Source organism: Crocodylus siamensis, chromosome 7, assembly GCF_052110815.1.
Source record: "Crocodylus siamensis isolate JL-2025a chromosome 7, ASM5211081v1, whole genome shotgun sequence".
NCBI lineage: Eukaryota > Metazoa > Chordata > Crocodylia > Crocodylidae > Crocodylus > Crocodylus siamensis.
The window spans coordinates 57,977,368-57,991,387 of record NC_143401.1 but is presented as its reverse complement, the minus strand read 5'-3'; the positions used below and the strand labels follow the sequence as shown (position 1 = coordinate 57,991,387).

Below are 14,020 nucleotides of genomic sequence, written 5' to 3'. Positions count from 1 at the left end.
ATGGCTTGAAATGTTGTTGACTGCTGGGGCCCAGTCCAGTGAGCTGTATGGTAAATCAGGAGCCTTTTGGCTTTGGACTAATATCATGCATAGAACTAGGTGCCAAACTGCTGCTTAAAACTATGTTTATGAAGTACCTATACTAAAACTGTTAGCAGTTTCAAAAAAGGTAAAATATAACAATTCTGGATGAACTAAGTCTATGAGTACTATATGCAAATTACTACAGCTGTTTATTTCAAGGTCTGTATTTTCAGACTTGCTCCTCACTTCCACGCACTCAGAAAGAGCAGGTTCTGACAGTAAGAAAGGTGGGGAAGAGGGTGCAGGGGGAAGAAGTTGAGGGGGCAAGTGGGCACAGGGGGTACCTGATCCCCCAGATTTATTTTTCCTGCTGTAGCAGTGGGAGGGGGACAAATTCAAGTCAAACCTTGAATAATTAGTTTCTATACCTGGAAAATTATAAGACATATACATTTTCCATATATAAAATCTAATTTGGGGGAAAGGGTGGGGGGGGGACCTTATGTTTGAGCAAATATGGTACTCCCTAGCTAAACATTTACTGTGAATCATTACAGGGCCTAAAATGTATGACTGCTGATCCTGAAGGGAGGCATACCACAGTATGCAAAACTCATAAGGATGAAAGAAGGTTCAGACCAAAATGTAGGGTTTTGAGTATGTAAAATGGAAGCCATAATGGCCATAAAAGGAAAATGTGGAGAGGTAGGTGGAGGATGATACTTAAAACTAAGCTTAGTCTTGAATGGATGACATTCCAGTTAAAGGAGAAAATGGATTTTGAGTGACATAAGGATGTCTTGAATATAATTTGATCTGCCTTGACAGCTTTGTGTAAGCTAAGTACTATTTATTTGTTGGCGGAAGGAGCTCTTAAGTGGAGCCAGCCCTTAGAGGAAGAAGATTGGTCAAAATGACTGATAGATCACCCATCAGCAGGAATAGAGTAGTTCAGGCTGTTCTGTCCTAAGAAATATAAAAATGGTAAGGACAGAAAGGTGACTGTATCCTTAATCACAATCTGTAAAATTGAGAAATATTTGAAGGGGTAATGGTTGCTCAGCATAGCACAAAAGTGGAGTGAAATTAGTCACAACACTGAAAACATGGACTGTACTCTAATAGTTGTGAAATGTTGAGCTTACAACCACAGTCTTGGGCCTGCTTCTTCTCATGCCAAAGTATTCTTTTAACACTGAAAAACAAAGGATTATTAACTTAAATTTCCAAAGTTGCCAAGCATCCAAGCCTTAATGGAATCTATACCAGTTTCAGGTCCTGAGAAATTCTACTGTCCCAGTCCACTTGCTCAGGAGTTAAAGATAATACAAGTTGTCAAACTTTCTATACTCCAAAAGTTGGAAAAAGAAGCCCAGTTCAGAGTCGGTATGCCTAAGGGTAGGAGAGAAATGCAGGAAACCTGGTATTGATTACCAGAAAATGAAGATATGGTTTGTCGTCTTCCTGGAGCCTGGAAAGCTGTTGAGAGAATCCACAGAGGGTGACTCAAATCATTCAAAGACTTGAAACTGAAAGTTGAACGTGCTTGTCTTGTGCTTATGAGAAATCTCTTTGAAATCAATTGAATGATTAATGACAGTAAATTTAGTAAGTTTTAAACTCTTATGACAGAAGAAGCTTTTGTTTTCTATGGCTTGCTTAAGTTTCCATTTACAAAAAAACTTATAATGTGTAGGCTAGAGTCAAACACTTGTCCCTTCTTCCTCAGGTAATGTCTTGCTAACATAATGTGTTGCTTTACTAGATATTTGTGCTTCTCCTTTTACTGTAGGTAGCCAACTATGGTGTAGGAGGCCAGTATGAGCCTCATTTTGATTTTGGAAGGGTAAGTCACTGTTTTTCTGCCTTCACATCTTTCTTCTTCACAGGCACTATGTTTCTGTCTTTCAGGTGGCAAATTATGGAGTGGGAGGACAGTATGAACCCCACTTTGACTTTGCACGGGCAAGTAAAAAGATGAAAGGGAGAAAGTAACTTATTAAAGTCTAGGACTGTTGAGTGGCACAAAAGTTTGGCCTTTAGCTTTTTGTGTTAAATTTCTTAGTTCCTCGACTCTCCTAATCCATTTGAGTAAATAAAGCCTTCTAAACCACCAACTGAACGGAAATCATTTGAGCATTATAGAACAGTAATATTGCTTCCTTTCAAAATTAAAAACAAAAACCTAGTTGGTATTAAGATATTAGATTGCATTTAGAAATGGGAGATGGACAAGGTGAATGGCTTGCTTGCAAATTGATAATAAAAAAGACTTATTTCTAGTTACTGGTGCAAATCAAATCAAACTCTGTAGTAACTTTTAAGTTGTCCCTATCTGATGGCTGCTTTATTGGCATATATAAAATTATGAAGTGACTTCAGGCAACAGCTGTCACAGTTGGTACCTCCCACTGACTCACTTTGGTCTAGAGATGTAATTATCTTTTTTATTTTAGAGATGGTCCCTGCATGTAAGATGGAGACGCATTGGCTTGTATTGCAGCTGCCCATGCTATAATAGTAATGTCGGGCACTGGTGCCCAACCTTTTTGCCCCACAGGCCAGAAGAGCAGTGCCAGATCAGTCTGCAGGTCAGATCCAGTCCATGGGCCCAATGCAGTTGCACAGGGGCTGGCACAGCTGGGGCTGAGTCAGGTGTATAGGACTTGGCAGTTTGGTGGGAAGCAGTAGCAGTGATGTCACCACTTCCCTGCTGCCAAATTTCCAGAGTCATGGGGAGTCCAACAGGGTCTATTCCATGAGCCAGGGTTTGAGCACCCCTGACAAAGGAAATTTCATTCTCTCAAGCTGACAGTTCAGCACCTTTCAGTAAAACTAAATTCACATTTTCATTAAATATTGTGGTTTTTATACAGACCTTTAAAATCTTAACAAGAGAGAGAAATTGGATGGCAGTAGCTGTAAAAGCCTTTCCATCTCCCAGTCTGTGCTTGTTTGCTTGATTTATTTAAATTTTCCCATCTATTCCTACTTGAGTTAATACCCAGATTGCTGGAAAAAATAATGCACCTGAAGTCAGGTGGTGGCTTACTGGACATTTCCAAGTGTGGCTTAACACCTTCTAATTAACATTATCCTATGAATCAAACCCAACAAATATTAATATAAAGATTCTGTACTCCTAGCATAATCAGCGCTTTTGCTTTCTAAGTATATGTTCAAAAGCATTGCAGATGATTAACAGTCTTTGTTTTTCAAATGCATGATCTAGTTTGCATAATAGTAGTTTCTGAAACTTCAGTACACATATATAAACAGTGGTATCTGTGGGTGGATGCTGGAAAATTCCCACATGCGTGTGTGTGACAGTAATTAGTCTGAACTGTTAGAAAGTAATTCTGTGGCCCATAATGTACACAGTACCTCTTTATTCCAAACATAAAAAGACTGTACTTCCAAAAGCTGATCTTCATCATGACTCATTTGGTTCTAGTTGCCATATTGATGCATAAAGACAGGGAATCAGAAATGTTTTTATTTACTTCATAGAGAACTAGTAAATCTGTAGCTTGGACATGCCTTTTTGACTGACTGATCTTCACTAACTGAGCTAGAAGCAGTTCTGGTCTTGATAAACTAGGTTGGCAAATCAGGATGTGACGTAAAGGCCCTACAGCATGCTCAGCTGCTGATGCATCTCCCTTTAGGACTCTCCAATTGTAATAAAATATTCAGTACTTGCAGAGGAAACAGACTGCTACTCCAAAGGCCTCTGGAGGCAAGGTCTTTGCCGTAAACACATAGAGGGCTTGGATTTTTATATAATACGTTGTTGAACTGAACAGTTTTATTCATGCTGTATCTCAGTCCTACCAGTAGCAGTTTTAGGGATTATAGCCAGACATTTACATCTGAGAAACTGGGTGTAACATTAAATGAATTCAGATAAACAGATAGTTAAAAAGCTTTCTTAAAATGTAAGTGAAAAATAATACAGAGAGTTGAATAGCCCAACCAATACTATAACTGCACAGTGTAGTAATTGGCATGTTATGGTGACTCTACCCAAGGTCACTTTCACATACCAAGGAAAGGGAAACTAACATTTGAGAACAGACAACCCAAAATAAGAAGGGTGTTCAACAAGCCCTGAAGACAGCCAGTAAAGTTTCTTTACAAGAAAGTCATGTCCTAGTACATTTCCCACTGAGCCTAGGAACCAAATAAAAGCTTTCTTTTGCCCAGCCATAACTGAAAAGAAGATAAGGGTAGGTGTTTACTCAAGAAAAATAGATTAAGGCTGCCACTTTTTTGAAGACCAAGGACTTTTTCATTTGGGGCATTAACTTTTTCATAGTAGTAATCTACCATAGATCAACTCTTGGTTTATTTCAGATAGTACTTACGCATAATGTTACACTTCTTACTGTCTCCATACACAAAAGAAACTGGTGCTGGCACTGCAGAAAAACCAAAAAAACCTCTTGCAGCTCTGTGTCACTGCCAGCATTTGCAGTTACAATGAAAACTTTAAATATGTGTTGCTTTTTTCACAGAAAGATGAACCAGATGCTTTTAAGGAATTGGGAACAGGCAACAGAATTGCTACTTGGTTGTTTTATGTAAGTGAAACATTTGGCAAATCTGCTGTGCCAAAAAAACTGTTTTTTTCCTGCATGTTCTGTACTTTTTGAATGATTTCAGTGCACCATCTTCTTTAAGTATCAGTAGCCAATAACTGCTCAGTAGTATATATGGACACATTTTAACCTTCTTTAATGGCCATATCTTAAGCTGTTCTCTTTAAAAAGAAGTCAGAAATGAAGTTTGTTTAATAGTTTAAATTCTTGCTGCAATAAATGGTTTTTGTAATGCACTGGCTAAAGGCTGCATTTTTCTTCCTCTTATAGATGAGTGATGTGTCAGCAGGGGGAGCTACTGTATTTCCTGAAGTAGGAGCTAGTGTTTGGCCTAAAAAGGTAGGTTTGAATTTTGATGCATCTTTAGATGTTCTTGTCTTCCTCTCTTCCAGATAAGACACTGTATATTTAGGTGTGATATATGAAATAACATTTTTCCAAGGTGAGCCTGTTGCAGGAGAGAGAAGGCACCAGTGGGACAAGCACTTAAGTATGCTAGTAACTGTTCATTTGAGTAGGACCAGGGACTTGAGTGGAGCTAATCACATAAATAAACCCACATTTGTACAAATCTGGGTGTGCTTGTTCAGTTTCATTCTACCACCCTGCATAATTATGGCTAGGTTTGTGTTAAAACTGCATGTGTGGAACTGGTAATTCAAAGTACAACTTTATAGCATTTTGCAAAATGTTTGTTGTTTTAAATGTGTTTTTAAAATCTCTGTTGTATTAACAAATTAATAGTAGGCTTGTAAGGATTTAAGAAAAAACAGATTTTTGGCAAGCTGACATTAAATTTCACTGGACTAATACCAAATGGAAGAAATAGTTTTAAGACAACAACTTCAATTTCAAGCTTCCTAAGGAACAGAGTAGAAGAAATACAGAATAATATACGTAAACGTATTATTTGTGGAGTTTTAAAAAAGCTGTTGAAGCTTTTGTGGAAATGTAGAAGCAACTCTATGTATGTTTAGCAGAAAATGTTGAATCAGTATTGTCATTTTCAGGGAACAGCTGTATTCTGGTATAATCTTTTTCCAAGTGGAGAAGGAGATTACAGCACAAGGCATGCAGCCTGTCCAGTATTAGTTGGAAACAAATGGGGTATGTAGTCCCTCTTATTCTTCTGAATATTTAATTTATATATGCTTTATATCACTGCTGATGGGGTACAATATGGAGAAAACCACCAAATGTTTTTAGAGGGGGCTTAACACTCACATGGCTACTTTTAATGCATTTTCCTTGTTTTGCAAATATGATAAGGATTCCCTCTCAGGACTCTGTATGTCAAGCATTAGTGAAATCTTTCTGCCATAGTTATTTGAAATAAGTTTTCCTAGTGGATCTACTGATAAATACTGTATATTTTAGTTAAATGACCACTATCAACCTGGTGATTTAATGTATAATGTGTTTGTTTTATATATTCTTTTTTTTAGTATCCAACAAATGGATCCATGAACGTGGGCAGGAGTTCAGAAGACCGTGCAGTTTATCGGAGTTTAAATGATACCAACTTTGTCCCTCTCTTCTGTACTTCAGTTTGTGTAAAATACACACCTTTCACATTTTACAATTTACAATTGACTAACAGTCCACCACAGTTTCCAGATGCATCCAGTGTGTCATCTGTGGACAAGCATCCTTTTAGCTGCCTCTAAGATAACCTTTTACATTTTATACACATAGAATTTTATGGTTTTAAACTTCTGTGGGTTTTACATGAAAGAAGAACAAAATACAGGTCAGAGCCTGAAATAAGAGAAAATGTTGTTTAGTGCTCTTTTTCTCCATAGAATCTCTGATCAGCATGGAAAGCTAGTGTGTCATTTATAGAGTCCATGTAAGCTTCAGTGTGCTAATGGTGAAATAAAAATGGACAATCACATTTCAAGGAAGGATTCTGCAAGGAGAGCTGCATTTAAAACCAATCCTCACACTCCTAAGCAGCCAACTCCTTGCTCTTGAGTGCCTGACCACTATTGTTGAACTGTGGGCGTGGTTGGTTTCTCTGGGTAACAGGCTACCTTTGGTCTAGACTACCCCTTTTTTCCCATTGCCATGAGCCCAGATTCCACTGACTTATCAACTGTCTTCCTACTTATGTCTCTGGTGAATTTGGCTCTAAATCCTGCAAATGTGAGCCAGCAGTCATCTAAAATTTAGGTGCTTTAGCACTGATGTGTCAGGACATTTGTGCATCAGAGCAGCCTGATAACAAACATGATCTGCTTTCCAAGTCTCTAATACTTAGAGTGTGTCCATTTTAAAAAATGTTGCTTATATTGTCTTAGTAATACACCTTTACATCTATTTCTTGGACAGTAGGATGGGGACGTTGCCATTTTTGCTTAATCAAAGTATTGTGCCTTAAGATACTGGAATTTCATATTGGTTTTGAGGCTTCAAGGGATGAGGTAATGCACAACCATACAACAGTTACCATTGAAAAGCCAAACTTTATCCAATTTTGAAGTGTGTGGTGACAAAGATAGCCTATTTATAATCTTAAATCTTTCTAAAATGCTTTTTATTTTGTATGTTTGATATGTTGAGGACACTGAATGCACATGTAGCAGTGACTAGCCTTTAATCAAATCAGGGGTGCATTTCACACAGGATGCCAGTTGAGGATCTCTTCCAGACCCAACCTTGATGGACTTCTGGTATATCTCACTTTTTGTGGACTCCAGGCTTCATATTAACAGAACATTTAACATTTTTGTCTGCAGTGCTTTGTTGTAAAGAGAAGACTCAAATAAGTGAGCTTCCTTGGGGGGCTCAAATGACTTTCTTTGGTACTTCCTGTCATATGGAACCCAATTTAGAACATTGTAGAGTTTTATAGCTTTCCGTTCAAAACATATACGGATATTCAGTTCCCTAGTCCTTGGTTTAGGCCTGGGAAGAACTGGCTCATTGATGTCTTCCAGCTGTTTCAATTTATCACCAGTCATCACTGAACAGGGGAAGCCAAAGTTGGAAGCTTGAATAAAAACTTTTGGTTGCAAAAGCACATCTGCTCTTCACATTCCTGCAAGAGAAAACTGTTGTCATAGCTTCTGCACTAGCAGACTGCTAAATAAAGCTGAGGCAGAGTCTGGAAGGAGGATCATTTTCCTAAGCCACGTTTCTTCAACAATGGCATTTTGTTAGTGACATATTTAGATATTTTACTAACCAAAGATGAGAGTAAAAGTGAGCTGTCAGAATCTGCTATAACAGTCTAAATCCCCTTTTTATTATGAAATACAGAAAGCGCGCTGGTTTAGGTCCACATCCTGAAACGTTTAGCAAGACATATCTTCCTCTTAGGCAGCAATTCCTATTATTTCCAGAGTAAAAGCTGATATTTGAGCCAAGCATTAGACGACTTCAACTGTTAATAAAACGGAGAAACTTCTGGAACGCTGAGAAAGTTCAAGGTACTACAGTTTATTTCAGAGAAATTATAACTTCAGAAGTATAGTCATGAGCCTGTTAGAAGGGGTCCTGCAAAATTATTTGTCCCAAACCATGTATCCTCTTACATTTTGAACTAAAGCTTTTTGGAAGATGTTTGATAAAATGTCAAGTTTGCTAGAATTAAAAGACTACTGTAGTTCTACAATACAATTAGCATTTAATACTTTTTACTTTAATCAGAATTGCTGGTACAATTATCATCAAGCATTATCTGCCATAACTAGGCTATTTAAGAACTGATAAGTACCAAAAAAGTCAAGGATCACAACTTAAGTTCTCACAGGCTAAGTACTTCTTCATTCCTTCCTGCCTTTTTTTCTTTTGTAAATCATGATGTGAATCTGCTCAATCAGGGGTTGTTTTTTTTTTGTGGGGGGTGGTTTTTGAGGGTGGCAGGGGTGGGGTTCATTTTTCTCCTCATCCTTTTCTTTTTCTAACCAGAATTGCTGCTTAATTTTCCTGAAACTAATAGGATTAAATAAGAGAGTAGACTCGAAAATGTGTAATAACCAAAACAGTGCTCCTTATGTAACTCCCCCTGCCCCTCATAGCACAAATAATAGGGTAAATGCTGATTATACTGGCAGGTATCAAGCACAAATTGCCACATCCAGATCCCCCAGGTCTCTCCAGACAATTAGGTATTAAACAATTTCTGTATTTAGGAGCACACATAAATGTGGTGGCTAATATATCTTCATGTCAGTATCTTCCTTCTAACGTGAACATTAAAGACCTGATAATGGTTCCCTAGTGCATTTAAATAACGGAAAAGTTAAACCTTTAAAGGGGGAAAAATAGAAAATTCCACAAACCAGTGGGCAAAATTGGAAGTTGTTCTGCTTTACTCCTGGCTGAAAATAAGGGGAATTATACCAAAGGATAATCTCACTTTTCAGTTCAAAAACAAATATATTCCTCCCTGTGAAAGATATTTATAATATCTATGACCAGTGGGCAGTCAAAACTAGTCAACACTATTTACTGAACTTACAATCCAGTCTTGAGGGTCCCATTTTCTGCAGCTCGCACACGAATAAGCATTTCCAGTGCTAAAGGAATTATAGGGGTGAAGGGCTTCCAAAAAAAGCTCCTGCAGGGCAGTGTTTTCCCTGCATAATGATTAATTACAGAAATTATTGGATATTTCATTCACAATTTTTAGTAGGGAACTTACATTTCTTCCAAAGAAAAAAATCATTTGATTTAACAGTAATGCACAAGTTTTCTCAAGTTGGTTAGAGTCATTGAATTGGATCTTTCCAAGCCTGGTTGTTAGAGAAAAGGTCAACTGAGTACCCAGATTTCATTTATCCGAATTTCAGTCATGTTCATACACTTTACACTAAATGTGAAATATTACACACATTGTTCAATTGCTTGTTGCCTTATCCATTACTTTTTTCAAAGGGCTTTAGAATCAAGAGCTTGCCACCTGTGTGAATGTAATATTGTATTAAAGACAGATGACAACTGCTGGCTCACAGTGACTAACTTTGTGAGACTGCTTACTCTTAATTTTGTGTAATAATATTTTCATGTACAAAAACAGGCTTGAAATAAAAGCCACTGCCATTAGAAGGGAAAATCCTCCACATTACGCTTTTTTGATTAGTTGTCTGTCCATGGTTTCCCTTCATCATATGGTTCCTAGAAATAGGGATATTCATTTATATTTCACTTCAGAATATGCTAGCAGAGGTTCAAAATATATTTGTACCGCAGCTTGTGTTTTACCTGTTCTCAAAAATCAGAATGTGGGCTTCACCTTGGACACGCACCGTATTAAAGGACGAAAATAAGTATTTGACTCCTGGTGATCGCTGGTAATTTCCAAATAAAGAGCTCTTTCATTAATTTAACAAGAATTCCAGGAAATGGGGTTTTGGAGCATTCTATTTTTGCCTCTTGAAATTCATCCTACCTGCAATCTGAGGACTATCATTCATTTACCTAAATTGGTATGGGACTTTGTATCCCTTGTCAAACTCTACAAGAATATTATCGAGAAATACCTTTAGATCCCATCTGGAAACAGGATGGGGGATAAAGACAAAGGTAAGATTATAATAAGTCGGGCAAGATTGCCAATTCAAAATTTGCTAAAGCTAAGAATTTACACAATTTATGTTATCAAAGACCAAGTACTTTTTCATCTTCCCCTTTTCTTCCTTTTGCAAATCATGATGTGCCTTTAGTTGCCTCCACTTTTTTTTAAACTTGTCCTTTGGACTGACCATGATATGGGCATGAGGAAAGGTACAAGAGTGCATGAAACAGGAATTAACAAAGTGATGTGAGAAATATATGATATTACAGTTTACTCTTAACCAAGCTGCTCCCAGAGGAGGTGCTAACCAGTTATGTGAGTGAACTCACTGTATTTTAATAGAGGAACTGGATACCAATTCTTAAAGTGTATCAGTTCAAAAAATCTTCAGAAGGAGAAACAAAGGTTGTTTAAATTAGCTTTTTTGTTTACCTGTGCTGAGGTAATCTCTGGTGTCTTCCATCTAGAAAAATCAACTTAAAATATGCAAGCTGTTTCATAAAGCTTGAATGTGTACCCTCATACCTGGCCCTTAGTTCTGTGTTTGCTATTCCTTTGCCTCTTCACAACTCAGGCTAATGTGAGAAGAAGAAAAATCTCAATTTAGATTCCCCACTATCCTTTCAGAAAGACTTGCTTAATTTATGGTTTCTGCTTATCCCCTGGATCAGTTATGACACTTTTGACACACTGTGTTTCAGCCGCATTCTATAATCTCACCATCTTAATTTCCTTAAGTACCTAGTCAGGTCTGAAATTCAATATTTAATACGAATGAAGAAGGCTAGCAGGATGAAAGAGGGCCCTGCTTTAAAGGGGGGGCATGTTGCATAAATAAGAAAGGACTTGTCCAGCATCACGCAAGCAAGCTCATGGAGATTGGCAGAAAACTGGGCAAGATGGCGCTTCAGAGATTAACTGCTTCAGGGAGGCATGAGGTTTTGTAGGCAAAGTAGGTTTTCAGCTATGAAAACATGCCTTCCTGAACCAGTTAGTCTTTAAAATGCCACCCTGCCCTGACAAGACTAACAAGGCCTACTACCTCTTAAGGGGTGTGCCTACATGTTCATTAATGCACCATAATTACAGTGCATTAAATTTAGTACCTGTAATAGGTACTAAATGCACCATAATAAATGCTACTGTGCATTAATGTGCACGCACAGTAGAATTTGTGGGCTTTAAGCGTCTCATGTAGATGTGCCCAGGTAGACAAAATCTAATCCTGATCTTCTGAGCTAATCTGATTATTTTTCACCACATAATCATGTACTCATTGACAGACTATCTTATATTTATGCTGCTTAATTTTCTTATTCCAATAATCAATCTCAAGACTCCATAAGAATTAAAACTACACATCTGCCTCCCCTGTCCTGTATTCAGACTAGAGGGTGAAACCTCACAACTAAACAGTCTAGCTCACTTGAATTGCTACTTAAGCTTCAATCAGAAACTAACCAAGTTAGATAAAGCGATGTAGAAACCCAGAGCTCATGCTACATCTTCCTCATGGTTTCTAAAATGATACCACTTAGGAAAGATCCCATGATAGTTAAGCAAAAAGTTTAATATCAGTGGTGCAGAAGGGATTTCTCTTGCTTTGCATATCTCATTTCTTATGTGTGTGCACATTCCTATTGTTGTACAAACCCTACACTGCTCTTGAGCACTCTTGGAAATAAACTGTTATATTGAACCATCCTGGTTACAGTTAGTTGCCATTACAGGCTCGCATCTAGTTTTATTTCTCAGCTCTATAGCTCTTTTGTTTCGATTCATTAGAAACCATTACCACCAGGGCAGATCATACTCTAGGCCTTATTTCAAAGGTAAATCTTGTTGAAATGAAAGGGCTTAAATACACTTGTATATATAAGTAATTTTTAAGTATAGAGATGGATGTTTAATAACTAACCTCCAGGCCTGCAGAGACCAGCTTTCTTCATCACAGATGATCTAATGCCAAAAGCGGGTTTCTGGTTTGTAGGAGTCCAGGGACTGCATTAGAAACTTGCCCAGCCACTCATCACCACTGAAACTAAGAAGCAGCGTGAAATTAAACTCAGTCGCACAGAAAAAAACTGCTACAACAATCTTTTCTACCTTTGGTATCGGCATGTACACTGCATTGACTGAATTGGTGGATTTAGTAATGATTTCTGACAGCCGGGAGCTCGAGAGCTGTTCTGAATGTGAACATACAAATTAGAAAATAAACCCATTCAATGAGTACTTGCTTGTATTGTAACAGAGATTACCAGCACCAACCCCCCTCGCCCCATGCGCTTTCAGTTTTTGGAGTGTGGTGTTTGTTGGCTTGGGCATTTTGTAATCTAAACAAAAGTAAATGATTTTACATATACGCTGTTCACATTTGATTTAAGGAACACTTGCTTTAGATGCTGTTAATGCAACATACCTGAGCCAGAATTTGGTAAGGCAGGCTCCTGGTTTTTAACCCCTTGTTTCAAAGGAGATTGGCACTGGACTTTTGGTGTCAAATATGAAGTTCAAAATCAGATCCCAAAAGCATGGTGAATAGCTTTGTTTCCAAGGCAGTGGAGGTGGGTTATTCACACATTTGGCAAATCAGTTTTGAAAACAAAATAGCACAACTGAAAACAACTTTAGGAAAACAAGTTAAAAACCAAGAGGAAATGTCTGATTCTCTCCCATGTTTGTCTCTTTAAACTTTGTCCCCCGGCTGGCACTTTAGCTTCTATCACAAGCTGTCTGTTTTCATATGACTAATCCTAGTTACTTTTTCAGTTTTTAGACAAAGAAGAATCAGTATCTTGTGTGCTATTATCACAGTACTTTGCACACTGTAAAATCCTTCCAGTCACATGTTTTCTCTGTGTTGACTTGAGACAAAACCCTGGCATGTGGGGTGGAGCCCAGAGATATACACCCTGGTTTTGTGTAAGCTTATTGGTCCCGTGCTCTGTTGAAGGGGTCTGCCCAGGCTACTAACGCCCAGAAATCACAGTTACCACAGACACTTTGGTAAAGCAGAAAGACAAGGAAGAACAAATAAAACAGGAAAAGTGAACAAATGCTTTGATAGTACAGTAAAACAAAACAGGCAAAACCCTTCCCCTATGTTCAGACCACCTGTCCCTCATAAATGATCCTGTGAAAACCCAACCTCCCCTCAGTCACAGTTAGCTCCCTCAACCTGGGACCTCCATTTCCCCTCCCCTCACAGACAGCCCCTTCTCTATCCCCTAGGCTAAGGACAGACATTACATATAACCCAGTTTAAATGATCAGAAACTGGTTTAAACCTGTAACAGAACATAAATTCAGTCCACAGAAACCAGTTTCAAAATGGCTGAAACTGGTTTGAGATAAACCAGTTTTATAGATAGACAGGTTTATGCAATGTCTGTCCCAGACCCCTTTCCTGGTTTAAGTTAAGTCAGAGTCTCTCAGCATCCCAGATGCTTTTCAGCCCTGTGCTGGGCTGGGCTGTCTGCTGCAGAAAGCAGGGCTGGCCCCACCCCTCTGCTCCCTAGTTAGAGCTCTGGCGGAGACTGCAGGCACGGCAGGGTCTGCCTGGCTCTCCCCTGCCCCACCCTGCCGCGCTGCTGGCTGCTCAGGAAGGGATCCCCATCTCCCACAACACAGACCCCAGGCCCCTGGACCCTAGGCATGTGGTATGCTAGCTAATGCTGAGGTGTCTGTGTGTGCATCTTTCCAATTTCACTGGGACAGGCAGACAGAACAGTGTCCACTTAGGGCTTTTTGGAGCTAATCAACAGGTCAGCTGGTAAGATCCCTCTGTTCCTTCCTTGGAAAAAGCTGGTTAAGAAGAGCCTGAACTAATGAGAGAGGCTTTTGTTTAGTTGCTGGGCTGATAAGCACTGTG

General features: G+C 38.6%; 1 protein-coding gene across 5 annotated transcripts in view; it reads left to right on the top strand.

The window, feature by feature from the left end:
• P4HA1 (prolyl 4-hydroxylase subunit alpha 1) overlaps positions 1–9,899 on the top strand; it is a 58,418-nt gene extending 48,519 nt beyond the window's left edge. For 3 of the 5 annotated variants that reach the window (XM_090058463.1, XM_090058459.1, XM_090058460.1), the window contains 5 exons: positions 1,817–1,870; positions 4,542–4,607; positions 4,896–4,964; positions 5,636–5,732; positions 6,071–9,899. In XM_090058463.1, the coding sequence (XP_089914589.1) occupies positions 1,817–1,870; positions 4,542–4,607; positions 4,896–4,964; positions 5,636–5,732; positions 6,071–6,141 (357 nt within the window). In that variant the 3' untranslated portion in view covers positions 6,142–9,899. Of the gene's footprint in view, positions 1–1,816; positions 1,871–1,935; positions 1,990–4,541; positions 4,608–4,895; positions 4,965–5,635; positions 5,733–6,070 lie in introns of all 5 variants that reach the window. The other 2 variants (XM_090058464.1, XM_090058461.1) reach the window with 1 other exon arrangement.
• Positions 9,900–14,020: the final 4,121 nt, after the last annotated feature.